At 42.0% G+C, this 22,842-nt stretch overlaps 1 protein-coding gene across 1 annotated transcript in view; it reads right to left on the reverse strand.

Annotated features, from left to right (window-relative positions):
• The window catches only part of gulp1a (GULP PTB domain containing engulfment adaptor 1a), a 42,772-nt gene continuing 19,930 nt past the window's right edge, over nt 1-22,842 (reverse strand). Inside the window, exons 3-11 of the mRNA XM_079230652.1 lie at nt 13,832-13,893; nt 9,069-9,140; nt 5,877-5,975; nt 5,599-5,736; nt 5,275-5,391; nt 4,371-4,451; nt 3,067-3,205; nt 2,798-2,892; nt 1-765 (exon numbers count right to left, since the gene is read on the reverse strand). Of these exons, the coding sequence (XP_079086778.1) occupies nt 694-765; nt 2,798-2,892; nt 3,067-3,205; nt 4,371-4,451; nt 5,275-5,391; nt 5,599-5,736; nt 5,877-5,975; nt 9,069-9,140; nt 13,832-13,893 (875 nt within the window). The 3' untranslated portion in view covers nt 1-693. The remainder of the gene's footprint in view (nt 766-2,797; nt 2,893-3,066; nt 3,206-4,370; nt 4,452-5,274; nt 5,392-5,598; nt 5,737-5,876; nt 5,976-9,068; nt 9,141-13,831; nt 13,894-22,842) is intronic.

Below are 22,842 nucleotides of genomic sequence, written 5' to 3' on the forward strand. Positions count from 1 at the left end.
AGACTTTCTTTAATATCTGTAACAGCAAAGTCAATGCAACCAAAAGTAAAAATAATGGAAAAGTACTGTATATGGACAGAGGCTGTCAAAAATGATGATAATTCAAATATATGAGAAGTAAATACTAAAAATGGCAACTGAAACCTGCGAAATAAAAAAAATAAAACTCAATGTCAAAAACAAAAGGTTAAAAGATTGGTAAGCCAAAAAAATAATAATCTGATTGTATGAATTAACTACATAATGTTAAGTAAAGCAACATGTGTTTTTATGGGCAAGCTGAAGCTTGTGTTAATGATACTGATTCCATTTATTTTCTTTGCCAGCTTGTGTTTGGCATACAAACAGGAATGTGTTAACAATACAACAATATAGTTCAAATGGTGCATACACACAAATTGTTTCATATGAAAATTCTGCCACAGAGTGTACCATTGGACATATTCGACTATTTACATCTCTCATTGCCTGTGCAAGCAAAAGTACTTCTCTTTCTTTTTACAAAAATAGTTCTTTTCTATAATGGATCTGGGTCTACCTTCAAATATTCCACAAAAAAAAAACAATCTAAATGCAAATGCATATAAACCTCAAGATGAAAACTGTGACATCTTGACTCAACCGTGGAGTGGATTTTGGCACTTCTTCATACAAACAAGTTAAAAGTACGCGACAAAGAGCATCTTCATGGCATCAGCAGCGGCTGTCTAGCGGGTCCAGAGCGAAGACGGTGCCCTCTAAGGTCAGTCCCATTTTGAACCCCTCCTGGAAGACAAGCCAGAGAACAGCTGTGACGCCCAGTGACACTGGTCTCTGTGAGGTCACATGTCCCCATTTAGTTGATAAACAGGAAGTCATGCTTAGATTCAAGGCGATGGGATGTCTCTAAACCAATGAGGGTGAAAAGGGGATGAAATTCTGCACAAAACGGAGATAACACGACTGTTGTGGCCACCATGCTTTTAAACATGCACTGTGTGCAGGATCTTAAACTCAGCACAAACAAGAAGGCATACAGCTAATGAGACGAGCGTCGGCGGAACTCATTTATATCAGATGAAGAAGTCCAAAGCTGGTAATTGTTTTAATGTGCTCTTTGATATATCATTTTAATTCAATGTGACATTTATTCCAAAAGCTATAGCACACTTGCAAGCAATTACTGGCTGGCAAAGCAACATCTTAGATAATAAAAAAGGTTGTTTGCTCATATTAATTAATAAGCCTCAGTCTGGCACCAGCGGCTCATTTACTGCAGAGCAAGAGAGCTGGGAAAACAAACTACTAATTAAAGACAATGAGGCTTGAGCCCAATCTACTAAAATCTCTACTGGGACAAAGAGGAACATTTCAGAGATGATGGAAGAGGTCAATTACATCACGTACATCACGTGGCGTGTGGGAGCATTCGACGTCCTCCACAGGCATGCAAGACAAAGACACAAGCACAGTCACAGCACGGGTAGAGAAGCAGAGCAAAGAGTACAAACCATCTCTGACGCTACAGGTGGAAAGGACAAGAGATGCATTAACTTGTTAGTAGTGAAGAAGAGGAAGACATTGAAGGAAATGTTAAGTGCACTGAAACAAAACAACAGGTGCCAGTGCAACGTCGCCTCCTACTGGCAATAACGTGCTGAAACTCAGCAGATCATTTCAAAAACACAATGACAAAAGTCATTACTTTCTAATCATACTGAGATTCAAAACCATAAACACAGCCCCAAAGAGAACATGGCTGATTGCTGTGGATATGGCCCAAACTGTATTTGTACTGTTTTTGTATTTGACGAGAAAAGAGAGAGCAGTGGTTCTCAAACGTGTTCCCATCCTCCCTTCAGAAGGAGGAAACATTGGCACACTCCCTAAATACCACTGGGAACACACTGGATTTGTCTCAACCATTAACCGTAATGTGAGAGCAGTTACGCATAAAACAGCATGACGGAATTTTGTTTTTTAATGAATAAAACTTATTTTACTTTAACACTTAAATTAAGTTTGATAATAACGCCAATAACATGACCTGCCTGATTCCATTCATGTTGAGATTAGATATTAGATAATCCTTTATTAGTCCTGCAGTGGGGAAATTGCAGGATTACAGCAGCAGACACAGACAGGTAAAGTGCACACAGACGGGTAAAGTGCATGTGGTTTTGTGTTGTTTTTGTGTGTTCCGACCACACAACATAGATTATCCAATTTAATTGTTTCTTTTGCTTTGCCTTGTGTCAATAGTGGATAATAAGCGAAACTCGGCTGTACATTTCTTGCTCCACCAGACCAGAAATATTCATAGAAATAATCATCTGTGATATGAAAATAACTTCCCTGAACACTGAGAATATTTTAATGTGTTGCCTCCATTGAAATGCATGAAGGAACACGGTATCAGAACAGAAGTGATACACAATATTCTTTTTTATTAAATCATTTTCTAAATGAATGTGTGACTGTTTTGATGAACCTAAATAGAGACGTTAGTCGTATTAATATTATATATAATAACCTCTTAATCTTATCCTCCTCAGCCTGTTCAGAAAGAAACAGGACGTCAACCTTCACATGTGCTTTTTCCATTGAACATAACAGTACATCAAACTTAATCTATTCAAACATTATTAATTTTAATAAACAGTGTGCAAGAGCTCGCCAATTAGCAGCCAAACTGTCCAGAAATGACTCAGCAGCGGTATCCACTAAAAAGCCTTTGATCACGTGACCCAAAATCCTCAAAGTGCTGATACAGGTAATAAGACCTGCAATTCTTCCCAACAAAGAGTTGTTCACTCACCTGCATCTCGTCCAGCTTCGACTGAATATCTGGAGGGAAGTCAGCTGACCCGCAGGTGAACGGATCAAACGGCTCCGAGCCGAACAGATCTTTCCCTGCCGACAAACACAGACAGCAGGTAAACTGTACATTCAACAGTGAATTCATGTCTTCTGTGCGTCATGCGACAGATATTAAGTGTCATATATATATAAAGTGTCAATGGCGAAAAAAAGGATGATTATTATGACGGAATCTTCTGATCCCAAAGCGACGGAGTGACTACTCACTTGTGTCTGGGGGTAATGTGGTCGGTGGTGGCGGCGGGCAGCCGTTACTCGCCATCTTGGGAACCAGCGGTGTCACGGCGGAGAAGGGAACCATGTCGAACATGTCCGTAGACAGCGGTTTCGTGGAGATGCTCCCTGCCTGCACGCAAAGTCGTGGAGATGGTTAAGCCGAGGTCACACTCGCGTACGCTCGCACGAGGACAAGCTTTTGGGTGGTTTTTTTTTCATACAAACGCAAGAGAAAAAATAGGGAAGTAAAGTAAAAAAGACAGGCAAAAGCAGGGGAAACAAAAGGACAGGGACACAGCACAGTGCAGACGGAAAGAAGAAGAAGAAGAAGCGTACGCGAGGCCGCGGGATGCTGCATCCCTCGGTAGGCTTAGGAGGAAGCGTAGCAGGTTTGGCAGGCGGAGGAGGAGGAGTTAGTAACCCGCTGGACAAGTTGGACTCCGGCGAGCTCATGGGGGTGAGCGTGATAGAGGAGATCTCCAGACAGGAGAGCGACTTGATGCTGTGGCACCAGAAGAGAGAGGAGGGCCTCTGCAGCATGTACGCTTCATTCGTGGCGTTTATGTGCAGTGGCTGAAAAGAGGAATCGCAGACAGAAAATGACCACAGAGGAACAATATCAGTCAGTCTCGGGGAGCAGGAGAGGTGTGGGTAATTGCATCTCCCTGTACTGGCATTTGGCCTGATAACTTGCAGAATGCATCCCATTCCTCATCAGACCAATCAAGTGTGTAATTGCTTTGCTTCAGACGCAGCTTAGACCCCCACAGATGGGTTTGGTCACCCTGAACTGGAGCTGGAGGCTCTTTCATCACACGAGCAATACATCCACAAATACAAACTCAGCTGTCATTAAAGATACTTGCAAGCTTAAATTTGATAAACTTTTCCTAATTAAAAAGATGGCCATGGCTGTGTACTTTCGACTGATGTGGAACATTTGGATCCCAAAGGATTCCTTGAGAGCCACGTTACATTCTGTCTGACATTGTTATCTGAGTCTGATGTATATAATATATATATATGTCTATATATATATAGATATATATATCTATATATAGATATATATATATATCTATATATATATATATATATATATATATATAGATATATATATATATATGGTATGACCAGTAGCTAATGTTAGCTATAACTTTGGTAACTTTCACTTAATTGTGGCCTGCTGTTCAGACAAAAGTTACATAGATCTTTAATATACAGAATCTAGATTTAGTTCGATCTCTAAACTGAAGGTGTGTGTGTGTGTGTGTGTGTGTGTGTGTGTGTGCCCTTACTGGTGGCACTATCATCAGCTGCTCTTCGAGATCTTGAAGCTGGTGCTTTAGCTCAGAGTTTTCCGTTTCCAGCTCCTGAATCTGCGTGACAAGCAGAGCAGAGGAGTCATTGGAGACGCCACCGTGCATTAAACGACCTGCAGCATGGTGTCTGACATCGAATCATCAACTTTCATAAACTCAAAAGCTACAGAGTTTCCCTGGTTGGCTTCTAGTTCGCTACTCTTACTTGATTTTCTCTGGGCTTTCAGTCTTATAAATTAGTCTTCATCATATTTGTTCGGACTTCTTGTCCGTGTTTGAAGTCTTAACATGTCTGAGCCGTCTTTAACTACTGGTGAAGACCGTGTGATAGAGTTGAAAGCCTCAGAAAATGCAAGTAAGTGAACCTTGCGTTAAGACTGTTATTTTTTTTTAAGTACTATTTCTAAGGTCAAGAGTGGAAGTTGTTAAACTGCCAAGTTTTCCATAGTCTTAAACTCAAAATATGTTTTTTAAAGCTTTTTTATAACAAATATTTTACACCAAATGGAAATCTTTTTAACAACCGTTTCAGAAATATCAGGAAATGAACCGTTAAAATACATTTCTCACTGGTGTTTAGCTCCCATTTACAAATGTTTGAATAAGTGGCCATTTAAAGAAAACCACTGGGCCAGCTCTACAGTTTCAGCCGGGTGAGCAATAATCCAGTTACAGTCTGGGTCTGTCACAACACAGCTCATTAACATTCATTACTGCCATTCTCTGTCAACGACTTAGCCTAATTGTCCACACTGCCTGCTTCCAACCAATCAATAGAAACACGCCATGCATTAATTAATACAAATATCAATGTGTCAGCATGGTGCGACCAGTTTTAAGTGAATTAAAGTTCACGTGGGAGCGAACCAGCGAGACGTACTCTCTTCTGCAGGGTCCCGATCTGTTTCCTGGTTTCCACGTCTTTACCTCCAGACTCCAGGAACTTCTTGTAGGCCAAGTCGAACGCCTGCCCGATGGTGAGCGTTATCTCTTCCGCCTGCAGCAAGGGGAGCAACAAAGACTTGCTCACGACGTACGGCTACATGTCTCACAGTTGAATTCATCATTGATAGTCAGCACAATGTCAAAAATGTAAAAAAAATATATCAAAGAAACGATCGAAATATAAAACATTTTTAATGATTCTGCATTTTGTGTTCGACGTTTCTTTCACCGTTAACATGAGGAAGACGAGGGCACTTACACACTTCTCACTGTCGAACACGTAGCAGAGGTGTTTGTTGGACTCGGAGTCTTTGCAGATGAAGGTAAATATCCTTTTATCAGTTTTGTCATCCGCACAGAAGGATATCCTGTGCAACTGACAGTTATGCTGCACATCCTGGAAAACAAACACAGTGCATTCGTTATTTATACCCATCATGTTGCATGCTGATCTCTCCGTTCTCTGCAGGGTGGTTGTTGTCAGTGGGAACTCCAGGTGTCAGGTACGTACACAAAGCATCTGATCTGTGGACTCACTTTTGTCTTGGTGTCTAGTATCTTCACGCCATAAATGGAGATCTGCAATTCCACTTTAGGGGTCTTCTGTCCCTCTGACTTCTTGATATGTCTCTGAAACTTCCAATGACAAACAGAAAGGGTTAGTCCATCCTACTAATGCATTGATATCCATAAGCACATGATATATACACGACACTACTAACTAAAGAGGGCTGGTAATGTACACGTCTTTACAGGTGTGAAGCAGAACAAGCTAGCCTATGTCAATAGCCTATGTACACAATCATTTGTTTGAGAAAATATATTAATTAATTACATTAAGATTAAGTGTTTAGGAGAAGACTAACATTAATAAATATGTTATTCATTCAGTGGGTAACTCTTTTAAGCACTGCCAAAAAACAAAAGTAGTTAATGGTTATATTGCCAACTGGCAAGATGCAGTTTAGGTCAATTACTAATGGAAATGTTATAAAAGACATAAACACTTCCAGTTAAGGAGACACTGTATCATTAAACATAAAGAACACTTGCAGGAACCACTACATTTGTTTTAATGTACTATACATACAGCTATACGGCATCCACTATCAGTGTTGGGCAAGTAAAGTAAAATGGAAATAGTAAGTTATGTAACAAATGAATTAAGTAAAGTTAAAGTAACAATATAACATTACGTAACAAGCATAACACTCAATGTACTTTAAGTGTCAGATGGAACACAAACAGAGGTTTCCTGGGTGAAAGTCCTGCGTTTAATTCAAAAGTTGCCATCATGTCATTAGTGGACAAAAATATCTGCAAATAAATTATATTATTTTCTACTTCTATTTTTAACCAACTTCAGTCCTGATCATATTCAGGTTTGAATTGCCAAATAATCAATTCAGTTTTAACCCTTCAAAAGGCCATTTTGTTTTCATAATAACACTGCTTGATAAGCAACAATAATAGTTTTGATACATTTCAAATAATGTTGTGCAAAAAACCATGACAATAGTATGTATTTAAATGAGTAAATGTCTCAATCTGTTTATTAAACAGTAAAAACTCCAGATTGAAAGCCTGATATAATAGATGCATGGTTGTATGCTGTGATGGACACCTTTGTCCATAATAATCTGAGTGTCTGTATTTTGGCTACAGAGTTAATTATAGACTCATTAAAGGAGCTGAGCGGAGTTCACTCTTGTGTAAAAAAAAGTATGCCATAAGCATTAATACAGCCAAAATTATAAAATGTAAAGCCAAATGGCCTAGCATCTCCCAACACTATGGCACTTTAAAGCTGACAGTAAAACGATGTATTCAGCTGTAATCAAGCCCTTGTAAGGACTTGAGTTAGGCTTCTATCATTGAAGACATTTTCCTTTCAGGGCCTGCAGACACAAATATGAACAGACTGGGCCAAAAGAAAAGTCATTGTGTGTTTCAAGGAGAGTCATCTTGCTTGAGTAAAACAAACCTGCATGAACTCATCTTAAGTGATGATGAGACTACGGCCATTGACCTAAACCTCGGACATATGTCTTCCAGGGCTGTCTCTCAGTTCCCCTCACATGATCTTTGGAGACAATGACCGAGTCTGTCCTAATGCTCAGTGTATCTGGGAGAGTAACCGTGGAGCCTTGGTCCCCAAACAGGCTTTCAAGATCAAATGTAATTTAACAATAGAGGTATGGGGTTTGGGAAAACAGTCCTCCCCTACAAGTGGCCTCACAGATTCAACTCTTGGCAGGGGAAGACAGAGGAGAGGCCAGCAGGCAGCGAGCACAGCCACACTACCAAGAAGCTGTGGGAAAGGAGAGGCTGTGCTGCACTATAACCTTAACCCTTAAAACCTCAGGCCTACACCCTCTCTAATTAAACTTGATTCAGCACTTAACTATCTGCTATTCCTCAAAGGTCCGGTATCCAAATGTCCAAAATAATAAATAAATAAACATAGTTTATCTAAGAATTGAGGGCACAAAAGCATACTTTGGATTAATTTGGTGTGTATTACTGCTGTATGAGGATGTATTGAACACCATTAGTGATACAAAGTGAAATAAATAGCGTGTTACATGAGAAGATAGATGCTCCATTTTGGAGATTCACCTAAACTTCTGTACTAAATTAATAACTACAAATATTTTACTTCACTTAATCAAAGTCAAACTTTGCAGAGATACTGTTAACATATTGTGCTATTTCATAGTAGAAAACAAAAGCTTTCATATGCATCATTTAAAAGCGGAAATTCATCCTGGAAGTCTTTTTTTTCTTCTCCCCCCCCCCCCCCCCCCCTGTGTAGACCTGATGATGTAAGATGGTGGGCATGAGCCATTCTTCTCTTCCCCAGCATTGCTCACTGTTGGCTGGTCCGGTCTCGATGGTGACCTTGTGTTTTCTTTCCTCACGAGTTGGTGGAGACCAAACCCGGAGCCATAAGTATCTATACTATCGACTTAATGATGCGAAGTGTCAATGTTGTGTTTATAGCTTGTTACTCTGCCCACAAATTACCAAAATAATCATTTAATGCAGGTTGGAAATAATGCGATAAGTAATTTTATGGCCACTTGCCAATTTACGTGATCATTCGCTGTGGGCTAGTGAACCCTTTCACTTGACAGATAGTTATTATAACCATTGTTACATATATGATATGTGCAGCTTTAATCAATGCATTAATTAACAAGCAAATGTGTGTACATGATTGGTATTAACAATATCAACATTATTCTATTGTTTCAATAAATCTATTTGTTCTCCATTAAAAATGCAAATTGGTTGTAGCACTGCAAATATTGGCTGTGACACAATATTAAACATCCGTGCACATTCATAAAGTGACTTATTTAGTGAAAACACTGTGTTGGTGTTTCAAGACAGAACATGTCACGGTTGAAGGATTCACGTTTAAGAAACTGCAGGTTTCATAGCTGGTAAATATCCCTTTTATTGAATTCTGCATCTGCCCGGTGGGAAGGTTGACTGAGCACACCGCTGTGCTTATCCAGCAGTTATAGGCATCCACACTCGGGAGCAGAACAACTCCAAGGGCACCTTGTGGTGACTGATGAGGGAGGGAAGTGGTTGTCACTCACTCACTCACTTCCTCCCTCCCTTCCTTCCTTCCTCCCTCCCAGTCTGCCGCCCAATCCGGTCACTCAAGAACTCTCCTCTGTGCTTCAGGCTACAGCTCACTCTGAGGACTGGCTTTACCTTCAGCTTCCTGACTGCATCCTTTACAACTTCTGTGCCTTTCGGGGCTTCGACCTCTGTGTTTCCGAGGAACTGGAAAGAGAGAGCAAAAAAAAAAAAGAAAGGCACACTGTGATATGACAGCAACACAACAACGACGCACACAGTATGCTGTACACCAGCAGGAGTTTGGTGCATTAACCGCCACATAAAGGAAAACAAAAAATGACTGGTTTTCAGAAGCCGCTTTCATTCGACACGATGAACAAATGAACAATTCAATAATAAATCAGACTGTGGAACAGTCCCTCAGGCATAAACTGTAGAATATCAGATTTCTATGTTCATAAATAATTAACTCCTCTCCATTAGGGTCCGAATCACTGGTGACATTTCAATCGACATCGTCTGGTATTTCTTTCTCGAAGATCAAATAAGTTTAGATAACATTTCTATCAATTCAGTTTAGAGACATATATTTACCACCTTGTACAAAATTATCTTGCTCAGGCACCAAGACGCAAGTACACAAATGCCAAAAAACACACACACGGACATACACACAGGAGCAGCAGTTCTGCCGTTCTCCAACAGATGGAGCCATTCCTCTTTGAGCCTGAACACAGTGTTTACCACTGGCAGCAGCAGCAGTAATTGTTCCAGTCACACACACACACACACACACACACACGCACGCACACACACACACACACACGCTTCAGTGCCTCCTGAGCCTAATGTGTATAGCCTGTTCCAATATCAGACTTCATAAACACTGGTGTCAGCCCCTTAAAGGTTGGGAGAAACTAAATAACAACGTCTCCCTCTGGAAGTGGCTCAGACAGACATGCGTTGTCTCGACGACACAACAGAGTCTGTGTTGAGCTTTCCGTGACTTTGGCTTCACTAATGTCCATTTAATGTCACAGCTCAGTTTACAGACACATTCTCACTGTTCATGTATGGATTGATGCTAGACTCTATGAGCAATTGTCCGTTTCGGGCATTAAATTAACTTGGACATTAGTTCTGATTTTTTTTCGCGAATCAGTGTGTTCATGCTAAAAAGTATTTTTAATGAGGAATTAAAGGTGCTTTATTGATTACCATTTTTTTCTAAATACTTGAATGTAAAATACATATATCTATGAATTGTAAGGGCCTGAGGGGAAGGGGAGCGGCTGGCATCGACAGTCCAGCCAGAAGGCTCCACCCACTCCTCGTCAGGAAAGCATTGAGATCAGGTGTGGGAAGAGACACACCTGATCCTGATCCCCTCGTCAGGGAGGTGGACAAAAAGAAAGGTGGGGGGAACGGAGCAGGGAGACATTGGAGAAGAGGAGAAGAGAGGCTTCGCCTCTTCACGACGCCTAGTTTAGTTAGTGTAGTGAATTGATAGAGCTCTGGACTGAGCTACGTTTTCAGTTCTTTTGTGTTTGTTTAATTAAAAACCTTTAAAACCTGCCGAACTGACTCTGCCTGTGATTTCTGCGCTGTGTCCTCTGTACCGTCCTGTTACAATGTGTGTGTGTGTGTGTGTGTGTGTGTGTGTGTGTGTGTGTGTGTGTGTGTGTGTGTGTGTGTGTGTATGTATGTATGTATGTATGTGTATATATATATATATATATGCTGATCAAACGTGAATCAAGATCTGCTTACGACGGCTTTGGCTATTTTTCTCATCTCAAATGTCTTCAGAAACATATTTGAGCCAAAACCAAGCACCGCCCACCTGCTCATTTTTCATTACTCAAAAAATTTGAGGCGAGAAAAAAGGAAATGCATTAACAGAATCTTGATTCTCCGCCTCCTGGTCCGATGGTGTGACCAGAGTTCACGCGTCATACTTCTCACTAAAAGCAAAGGAGGCAAGAGAGACGACATGGCATCCATCAATGATAGCAAGAATACAGATGTGGGCGTCACTCCACAGTGTCAGCACGCGGTGTGACGAACGTACGCTCGCGCGTTTAAGGGCACGTCTGAAAGTGCCACTGCCAGATGCCCGAAATAGAATGGAGAAGCACTTGTTCCTGACCAGCGCATTCTGGGCGTGCGACTGGGGAGGTTTCACATGGTAGACTGAGCTCGGAGGCTCATCCATCAACTGGCGCATGCAGCTGCAAGACGACCCCCTCTCACAATCATTTCCCACAGCGACCATTCACGCGTTAGCTTAGTGGACACTGTGCACAACAAAAGAAATCACAATATGCACTCAAATGTTTTTCCTCCATGGCAGTTTTGAAAAACTAATTGAGATGACACCACGAGGAGTGCAAACTGCCCTTGAGAGTTCCACCTCATCGTCTACACACGGCTCTGCCCTCCTGATTGAAGGGTTCCATCATTCTTTTGACACAATCTTGGAAAGGGCAGCGTCCGTGTCATGTGCAATTTGAACGACCTCTGAATGTGAGATGCTTGATGTTAGACGCTCTCATCCCACCTGCGTAGAAACCTCTCAGCGTTTACTCTCCTCCTGCAGTCGTCGGGTCAATGACACTTGTTGAACACAGAGGTCAGCGGGAAGTCACCAATAGCGGCTTTGATCTGAGAAGTGAACATCTCAGATCACATCTTCAGTTAATCCAATGATTATTTTTATTTTTTTAATATGAAATGTCTGTGAAACTATGAAAAGACCTCTTTAATTCCCACAGAAGGACTTCTTTAGCTCATTTTGAAGCGGCTGTGGCTCAGCAGGTAGAGCAGGTTGTCGCCGTGGGCAAGATACTGAACCCCAAATTGCTCCCGAAGGCTGTGCCATCGATGTGTGAATGAGCATTAGACAGCCGTTTGGGTAAGCTGTATATGTACCAGGTCTGAGTGCGTACTTATTGTGCACTTTACTGTCTATTGTTTCGTGTTTTAAACACTGCTCTCTGAAAAGAGTGGCCCTCGTATAGTCACCTTGTGTCATATGTTTTATTATATGTGAGATATGTCTTTATGATGTGCTAAATAAATACATTTTACTTAGATCATACAGGTGTGCTGCAACAATCAATCAATGTAAAGGTATCTAGGTATCTAAGTACAAAGTTGTGTCAAAATGACCCAAATCCCACCTGCTCAAATAAATATAAATATACACACACACATATACATATATATATATATATATATATATATATATATATATATATATATATATATATATATATATATATACACACACAGGACATTTCATTTTACATATCTGACATCTGTTAGTTTGATGTTAAATTGTGCTTTCAAGGTTTATTTACTGTTTAGTGTGAAACAATTATTTGATTTGTCGTCTTAAAACGTAGCTATTTTGATGATCCATCAAAGGCTGTGTACTTTTTTTAAGGACAGATGACAATCTGGTGCCAACTTCCCCAATGTGAGGATTTTTCCTTTTTCTTCTCTTTCTTTTTTTAATTAAATATCTCTGGACTGTTGGTCAACTAAACTAAATATTTCCAGACGTCACTTGCGGCAGATGAATACATGTGAAATTCATCAGTAATGAAACTAATAAAAAGCATTACTATTATTTCGTAACACGAGGATTGCAATGCCGTTTATACGACTAAAACTGTGGGTTCCAAATACTAAGTATCATCTTCGGTATAATTCCAGAAGGCCTGGAGGAAAACCTTCACAATCAATAGAAGGAGAAAACATCGCAGACATTTCAGTACTGCCATCACCTCACAATGTTCAATACACAGAGGCTTTTGTACGACCTTGTTGACTCAATTAATCAAATACTCAAAAAAAAAGAAAAGACAAATCTGTCTTTTTATGAAGGAATCTTTCTCTGATATAACGGGCTAGAAGACTGTGCAGTAAATTACTTAACAGAGCTCATTTTCAACCATTCTGAACGCCTTAAACCGGGGAGATTAGGCCACGCACAGTCTCTGACTCATTCCTTCCAATTCCTTCAGCGACGGGTGGCGTATTCAGTAGTTCAGCAAATCTAGCGAGACAGGCGACTCATCAGCGGAGGTCGACAATACGCAGACGGTACGGGACGCGACAATACTTTGACATTCGAGATCTGTCATCTGCCAGTTGCAGCCTGCCTCTTTGCCGCATGCGGTGAGGGAGCTCCGGCAGTTTGGGGGAGCGGGAGGAGGACACGGTGGTTTTGGAGCTCCACTTCAGATCCGTCATAACATTTCTGGAGCTGGGGACGTGGGCTGACAGATTCAGAGCCTCGGAAGAGCGTAACTCTTTGACAAAATGAAGCAGAAAAGCCCGTCTGACAGGAGAGTGCTCCCCAGGTTAGACGGGCCTCTTACAGCATGTGTTTCTCTGGATACTTGCACAAGTTTTTTCCCGCGTGTGGGCAGGACCGGGACAGAGGGAGGCTTGAGACACTTTGCAGAAAACACTCGTTAAAAATTAAACTAATCAAGATGGCTAAAACATTGAGAGAGACCTTGGAATTAAAGTTTGACGAGTACGACTTCCTCCCATCGCAGCACAGAGGGAAAGCAGAGGGAATCCACGCAACGTCATCCACCAATAAACATACAGATCATTGCCATCAACAAATTCCGAAACCCGATAACGTGAAAATCAAAACGGATGATGTGAAAAGGCGGTGACGGGGGTTGGGCGATACTGGTGGCTCCATCGGGCTCTCAGGAGAAATGCACCATGGGACACCGGGACTGAGCGATTGAAAGAGGAAGCGACAAAGGGAGGAGTTCTGTTTTGGTTTCAGTTTCATGATGGAACACTTTTTTTTTCTTTGCGTTTGCGTCACAAAAGCTCCTCAACAGTCCTGAGAGCTAGAAACGTACCTTGACATTGTAGGGTATGTAATGCTTGGCCAGCGCTTCCGGGGTGTGCATCCATGATTTATCTGAAAAAGACACAAACAGCTCACTTAATAAGGCATCGATGGTCTCGGGCCGATGAGATATGACAGAGGCACAATCATCCGCGTAAGTGGTGAGAATCTCACGCGAGGCAGATGTGCGAGCCGCGAGGAACGATTACCCGACACAAAGCACATACGCTTTGACTTAATCATCACAGAGACAGAGGAGCTGCACTAAAGAACAGAAATGTGTATTAAGTAGCGAGCTTCCAGAAGCAAAGAGAAAAGATCAAAACTGGGCCTGATCAAAGCATTATTTTTTCTTAACTGATATGTATTTTTAGTCTTCCAGTCTTTACTCAAACCGCGTTAGTTTCACAAGGAGCAATGGTATCTTCAGGAAACCGCTTCACACACATTTACTCTTAAAGGGGCGGCATAAACAAGGTCACATTAGGATCATTTGTCCAGCAGGATGGTAATTGCAGTAGACATGTTTTATTATTAATAAATTCTATTATTTCGTAAGACAAGCGTTTGCACATTTATGGGAATATCCGAAAAGACCCAGTAGACAGTGGAAACAGCGGATCAGACAGGTGAATTCAATGTGTGCTGTGTCCATAATCCCTGAAGCGCATCAACTTCTGTAAAAAAAAAAAAAAAGACCTTTGGTGAGCTTATAACTTTTTTGAGGAAGTTTTATCTTATTTTGCCGTTAAATACAGCTTTTTTAATGCGCTACTTCAAACCGGCTTACGAATATGAAATGATTGGCGAGAGATACTGAATATAAAGATAAGCAAAAGAGTTGTGCTTTGAACCAAAGCTGACAAAATGAAAAAAGGAGAAAGTTCTGTGATCAGTCAGAGCTGTGACAGGAACACACAGGGAGGTAGTTGTGCCGTATCAGGACAGTCTTTGAAGATCACACCGACGCAAAATGAGCGTCAGAGGTCGTCGATGATTTTTCCGCATTTCCTAATCAGCCGCTGATTGTACGCATCCATTTCCTTTCCATAAACGGCTCATCGGCCCGCTAATGAATCCTGTGACAAAAGATGCACGACTGTGACCTTCGGGGCTCTCGCCTCCTGTAGGTTGATTGCGTTAATCAACGCTTTGCGAGGCGCGAACGACTCGAGTCGCCTTTCCTCCGCGCGGGTATGCTAATGACTTTGTTTACATCGGTGTTGTTGGCTAAGTAGCTTGATGAATTCAAAGTCTATTCTAATTAGTGCTAATTTGGAGCTCCGCATTTGCTTAATTGTGATTGCTTACGTTTGCTAATCCCCTGTATTATTCACAAGGAAACCAAGGAAGTCCTCTTTAAATCGGTTTGACAGCAGGAGATGAGGATACGGGACGACGCTAACTTTGTTTCACTTTTCAGCCGCTGCACGGCGCACTGGAAGCCTCTATCCTCTACCTCCATTGTACTCCTTTAAAGTTTACCTAACAGCTGTGAAATGAGATTATCCCCACTCGCACCTTGCGACACTCTCCACCAAAGTGCAATCAATTCCCTCGTGGGACTCGAGAATGAAAGTTGATAGAAAGGATGATGTATCTCCTCCTATTCTCCTGCAGCTCAGGAGGCTTATGAGCGGTAAACTCCGAGAGAGAGAGAGAGAGAGAGAGGGAGGAAGGAAGGAGGAGAGTGGTGAGGGATGACACAGCGGTGCGGCAGGTAGGCCGACATTCTTGTTCACTGTTCTGATTAAAAGGAGGAGGGCTCCTCTCTCTCTCTCTCTCTCTCTCTCTCACTTCGCGGCGTGAAATGTCAACTACGCGGGCGCACTGACAGTGTGTGCAAAAGCTAAAAGGGCCGCCAGCCAGAAGGGGCGCTGGGATGAGCGGCGGCGTCTGGAGGTCACTCCGTGCGGTCGGGTTTGTGAGGTGTTGGATGAAGATGAGGAAAAAATGTGTTGACGGACTGAAACGTGACAATGACTCCCCGTCACGCTCCGTTGTACTTGTGTTATGCTACGGAGGCAGAGAGTGCACCGCCGATTCCTGCAGGGCCAGTTAGGGACGTGTGACAGCGTGAAAGGTCACATGTCCTTCAAGCGTGTTACACACACACTCCAGCAACTACTGTTACTAGTTAATGCTGCGTTTGTCTTCTGGGCTCCATGGCTCTATTAGTCAATGGGTATTTCAGCAGGGACAGCTTGCTCTATTGAGTCCGGACTCTGCTTAATTATCGCTTAAATGAGAAGATAAATGCAAAACAATCGGATTGTCCGAGGAATTTGAGTTAGTTTGTGATGTTTTTTTTTTATCAGTTTAGACATTGTGATTGCGATTCAGACGATGAATTATCGTATTGACTCATTGCCCAGCCCGACATTCTGGGATGTCGAACTAACACTAAATCTTTAGTTCTGTTGTGTGCGATCGCATCTCATATGTGTCCACTTTAGGAAAGGACGAGAGAGTGAATGCCATGTTTAAGTTAGAAAAGAAAAGAAAAAGTTGTATTAAAGTTCACAGTTACTGCCCACATGTTTCTTTAACAGTGTCATCGTCTCGTTGGGCTCAGTTTGGTCTGTGATCTATTTTAGAAAACACCCGACCCCTCTGATCTTTTTCACAAAATTTCACCCTGCAAATATCAGTGAGGTTGTGGCCGTGTAAGGTGCTCTTTCTTTCTCTCTGATCTGTTGGCAGGTCTGTGGACCGGAGCCTGCGCTGCTTCCCGTAGATACTCGCTCTAATTAAAAAGAGCAGACAGGTATAAATGCTTAATCGTTAATCGCCATGGGAGAAGCAGAAAGAAGAAGAAAAAGCAGCAACGTGTACCTTTAGTTAACAATAAAGGCTTATTTCTCAGCGATGCAATGCATAAAGGCTCTAGTGCAGAGACGGCTCTTATCTGCTTTAGCTGCAGATAACACAAAAGCTGCGACATTTGTGTTATCTTAAAATAAATTAAATGAAGCAATAACGCGTTGAAAACACTACAAATGTTGCCCTTGGTGCTGTTCCTTTTCAAAATCAGCAATCTATTTTCAGAGTGGAAAGCATATTTGTATTGTGGCGCAATCGAGGGAAAGAGACGAGTCAAGCACACACCCGTGGTAATGTGTGGATTTATGGACGGCTTGATCTGTTACACCTTTATCACAAACATTCCTTATCTAACAAGCTAACAGCTGTAATTCCCTTAATCTCACATTCCACTGTGAATCAGGCATTCAGGTGATAACGGCTCGTCACAGTCGTTGAGATATGCATCCCAAGAAAGTACTCCATTTTTCTAAAGTCCTTTGCTAAAGAATGATTTTTATATATATATATATATATATATATATATATATATATATATATATATATATATATATATATACATATACATACAAACAAAGATAATATTTCACTGGAAAAAAAACAAGAAAAACTATAAAATATGTGTCAAAGATCTGCCAACAAGAAGCTTTCAAAGACCAGAAGTAGTTCAGGAGCCGTGCTCCCAAAGCAGCTGCATGTTGCAACTAATTGCCGAAGGAAATTGCATCCTCCAAGTTCACCAAAGGATTGACGAAACAAAGGCAACAATGTTTTGTTTATTGTCTTACGTCTGTTCCACCTGTGCGGTTGCTTTCTTTGTCACTCTTTGCAATTTTGCACCACGCTATTGTAAAAAACAAGTTCAATGTATCTCATGAATAGACTATTATATTTATAATACTGATGAAAACAACAGCAGTGTAGAAAGTTACATCAAACACTATTGTTTTCTAGCTCATATGGTTAAGTGTCGTGACTACCCTCCTCTAGCGTTCTCCGAGCTCAGCTCTCACCTTTCAGAGCTTGAGTGCTGCGCTGTAAGTGCATGGGGTCAATTGAAGTGGGCCGGCAACAGTCTGATTCACCGCAGCGCTCAATCAATGACACACAATGAATATGCTGGGTATGCACAGTTCTCCATCACGCAGAAGACAACTTCAGAGGACCTGCACCACACGTCTACCGAGTCCCACCAGGACGGTGCTACTTTGGAGACGAAGCATTTGGGCACAAAGATCCATCTGGTTCCGTACGTCAACCACTGTTTAGCATAAAAGGGGTGAAATGCAAAATGTTGCAGTGACAGTCTGTCCTTTGAGAGAATGCCACTTGAGATTCGGTCTGCTACACATGCAGTACATTTTGGGGGAAATATCACGAGCAATCAAAGGCAATTCCATCCAACAGCGCTGTCATCTACATACACTGCCTGACACATTGAACTGAATCCTATTCAATTCAGACGGAAACATAACATGATATGTAAACAGTACAAATATCTAGAAATGTATCCGCCACCCATGAACACACCCAAAAAAAGCTGATATCAAAGCAGACCTTTATCTTTGGTCATTATCACCAATTACAACTAGCTAATTAATTATCTAGCTTTATAAACCAGCATGAGAGCAGACATTCAGGCAATGACTGTAAACTCTCCTTCTTACACCGGAGTGTCCTTCCTATCAGACGTGCATTCATTACATTCGTGGGGGAAAAACGCCCCACCATCATTGTATCTGGTTTCCAATCACATTACACACCATTATTTATGGCCAGTGCAATAATCGCTGGGTACATTTGTGAACAGAGCATCATCTAGACTGGTATTTATAGTGTCCAGCACGATCATGAGGAAATGAAAAAAGTGTGTGTGTGTTCTCAACATCTAATTGTAAAATGATGGGAATATCACAATTGAGATGCGACCTCAGCTCGATCAATCAGTTTAGTTGGTTTGATTTTACCGGCTATGATTTGGATATAGCTGCTGGCTTCTTATGCTTCTTGTGTGTCTGCAGCTTAAAACATAATTGGCTGTGTACTCCCCAGCATCTTTGAGCTTTACCACATCTCCACGCGGCGGAAAAGGTTTGATTCATTCTCAATGAAATCCCTTCTCGCTTCCAAAATAGCTCTTCACATCTGCATGCTCTGTGCTTTTACTGGTTGTATGAACGACTCCGTCACTTTAAGGTGTCACTTTAAGGGCAGTTGCCATCTGGATAAGCTATTGTATTCATTGCATGGCTTTTGCCATTCGTGCCGTTTGCGTGATTATAAGTTTTTGTTGCCGAGGCGCACCGAAACAAATTCCTTATCGGCCGGGGTCGAAGCGGCAATAGTTGAAGTGGATCTCGAATCCGAAATTAGTCACTCTTCAAAAGTGAGAAAAACAAACACGGAGCATCTGCCCTTTGTTTAGCTCCTGCAGTTGAACTCCACATAATTCAAGTTAGACTCACCGTGACTGTGTGTAATTATAAGTAGAGACTTGAGAAAATATGTGTCAGCGAAACACCTAAGTAGCTCTGGTTTGCTCCGGCTGTAAGAGAATCTAGGCCACTGTCCTCGCCTAATGTATAATCACAGCACATCATATGCCGGCCATTCGTCATGGATCATGACTTGATCTTCAGCTACCACCTGTTGGTGCGACACAGTAGTAAAATATGTATTCAATCAATCAGCTCTGCTGTGAGATGTATGTTCCCCTGACCTGCAGTCAAATAAATAATAAATAATAAATAATAAACCCCAACTTGTGCAGCTCAGACGAATGGAAAAAGGTGCGGACCGTCTGCATACATCACCCGGACATTGAGACATTATAAATGCAGTCGATGCTTCATGATCTTAACTGTTACGGCCCAAGATCTGCAGCTGCTCTGTAGAGTTTATATGCTGTGTGTCAGTGATTGATTATTTATTTTTTTAGATTTAAGAAATTGGCATTGGAAATGCATAACAAAAAGGATGTCATTTCAAACAAATTATGAATTTAATTTATACTAATAATAATAAATCCACAATAACATAGCTAAAACAGAACAGAACTGATGGAGGTGATTCTCGACGCATATCAAACATTGTATTATTGATATACATAGTATAATTGAACCCCTTCTTCTAAAATTAATGTGTTTTCCCTATCTTTATTGTCGGCCCTGTTCTCTGCATACTCGCCTCGGTGCAAAAACACAGAGCAGCCCTAATAGCCACACACACTTACAGTGAGAGTGTTAGCATCTTCAGAGAGTTGGTGGGAAATGAAGCGCAGGCATGTGATCATGGCATATTAAATCTCAATTATTATAATACTTTCCTTCTGTTTCGTTTAAATTCCTTGCCTGGATGGGGAATGTTGGTCTGGACCTGTAGCTCGCTCACCATCGCTCTGCCTACTGTGTTCTCCTGGGTACTCCTAGCTGCCACAAATGCAGCCTGATATTTTTAATAAATCCTCCTCTATGGAGGTTTTAATGTGCCTATTTATGCGAGTGAGGTTAGACTACCAACAGGACCACAAACTCCGAAGGGACCAAGCAAGTCAAATCAAGGCCTCTTTAAAGAAAAACTAAACATTAGAACCTCCACGAAGGTGGGATTTATTCAGGGTGCTCGTATCCGACCGTATTCATTTGAGGGAGGTGTACCTGCTAAACTAAATGTGAATAATACTGTCCAGTAATGGAGAGGTGAAATCCCTGTGAGGGGTTCAGAGGAGGTTACGCTGCTGGTACGGCGCTCACTTTTGTTGAAGGAGTTTTCTAAACTGCTGCTCCGTGGCTCCCCGGGACTCTTGATCCGACTATTCAGTGCAAGTCACGTCCGGGAGCACGGGGCAATAAACACGGGAGATAAAAATGATCAAGACCCCCCGTTGGCATTACCTGCAAGACGTGATCAAGTCCACAAAAACACTGCCAGACACGGAGATAAAGGGGGTGGGTAAATCAGTGGAGTGAGCCTGCTGTCAGTGCCAGCCTTCACTCTCAGCCAAGACGGGCAGAGGCAGTCAGGAGAGGTACAAAGACATAGACGTTTGGGACACATGCTGGACCGCTCTGTGGACCTTTGTCAGTGTAATTATTACAAATTAATACGGGAAAGAAAACAATGAGACAAGCTGGAACTATCCAGTAGGCTTCGTCCAAAATCAACGCAAAATAAATAAAGAAATGGACAAATGATGATGGAAGGGAGCAATCAGCAACACGAGGCAATTATCCTCCTTGGGAACTATTAAGAGTTCAGCAGAGACTGAATAAATTGATCTAATGTGAAACCACTGGCAAAGGAAACCGTCGCTCAGCCCGCGTGGGAGGTTGCCAGCTGCGAACGAGAAGTCGCACATCCGACGATATTTCCCACTGGGAGGGAACGTTCCGTCCACCACTGAAGTCCAATTTGGGGGAAGAAACTGGGAGAGAAAAAGAATTGTCTTCAAAGGCATCACATCATTACATGATGACGCAAGAAACAATCTGCCAGGCTGCAATCTAAATCTACTCTAATGTGATTCAAAGTCCGGCCCCGAGGAGCAATCATTGAGCCACGTATCTGCTCATCTTCCTCGACGTGGAAATCTTTTATGGGGAATGGTTCAAGATGCCGGTTAATTTAAACTCTAATTCAAACCTCATGTTGTGTCGTCTGTTGTTCAGATTTTTGCATTGAAATATCTTGGTGGGGGGGAAAACTTTGAGGTGACATTTAATAACAACAACTTTGTTTTGCACCAGGGAACCTGGAATGCCGAGGTCCATGGAGCGTGCATGCCAGGGGCTAAATATACCGCGCTGACACGGGAACGCTTGCAGATATTCTTTTGCCTATATTGCTCACACTTTTGCGCTCCGTCTGTCTGGGAGGGAAAGATCCATTGTGGACCTTTTTGGCACCGTGCCAAACCGTAACAACCGTAGCAGGAATGAAATCTAGAGAGAAGCCGAAAGTGTCCGGCATCTGTTGCCGTTTGGATATCACGGTGAGCGCTGGAGGTCAGGAAAAGATTGCCCTGCTCTTGGTGAAAAGGCTTCAACGCACTTTTAATGGCAGATGTGAGCTCTGCTCATCGCAGTTGGAAAGAGTTGGACAGCTCATCCGGGAGAATTTATTAAGGGAGCTGTTTACCGTCTGTTGAACTGTTTTTTTGGGTTGTATTTTATTAAAAAAATGTTTTGCAGGGGCCCTTATTATCAGTCTGCTACCAAAGCCATTGTTAAGGTTGTGCCTAGTTAAAAAAATGTAATGAGCTTTTCCCAAATTCCCCCACAGTGTGAGCACAGCCCAGGAATCAGCTGAAATGCACAGAAATTAAATCCTAGTTAAAATGAGGAGCCATTCCCCATTATATGCAATCAAAAGGGAAACTTAATGTGTGGGGAGAAGGGACTATCTGCCCCGCCTGATCACCATCCTTCCGCTCATGAAATGGAGAACGTAATAGTGAATTATAACACCCAGACATCATTAAAGCCCGATGCACCACCTGGGCCCAGGACACTTTCCCCAACAACGTCCAAGGCTTCTTCAGGTCGGTTGATTCACACCGGAGGGAGCGGAGCAGATGGTGGGGAAACACATCAAGCTGTTTCGGAAACCGCAGTCCCAAATATCCTCTCCTCTCTGCATTTGGGGCGGGGTCACCCCCAAGACTCAATGCAGTGCTGCAGAACCAGCCACACGGTCTCAGGGTTACTGGAGCGCACGGCAGGACGCGTGCGTTTAGATGGGTTTGTATTCCACCTGTATTTGTGTAGTTTTATGGAAACGAGCGATTTTATGTTTGGGCTGTTTCATTGTAACCAGTGTCGGACAAACAGCCTTTGGAGTTGCACAGCGCATGATTTTTATCTGGCCGATAAAATCGTTTCATCCGGCCAGAATTACAAACATCACAAAGTTTTGTTTTTTGTTTTGGAGCTTCCGAGTGTGAAGAGTTTATGGTCCTTTTGATATGTATGCACACAAGGATAAAAAACATGATCTTGATGAACATATAAGAAAACCGGCACTGCGTCCAATGAAGTTCTTTAGCCTCTTTTATCTCTTTGCATTGGCATGTCGAGAAACTTCACAAATGCATCATTTATGTGAGCAGAGGTTTAAAGAGGGATACTCTAGAATGGTCAAAACTCAACCGCACTGTTAGTATATAGTATGGGTCAAGCTTCAAAAACCCTAGATCCTACA

Source organism: Taurulus bubalis (genome assembly GCF_910589615.1).
Source record: "Taurulus bubalis genome assembly, chromosome: 15".
In the NCBI taxonomy this organism is placed as follows: domain Eukaryota; kingdom Metazoa; phylum Chordata; class Actinopteri; order Perciformes; family Cottidae; genus Taurulus; species Taurulus bubalis.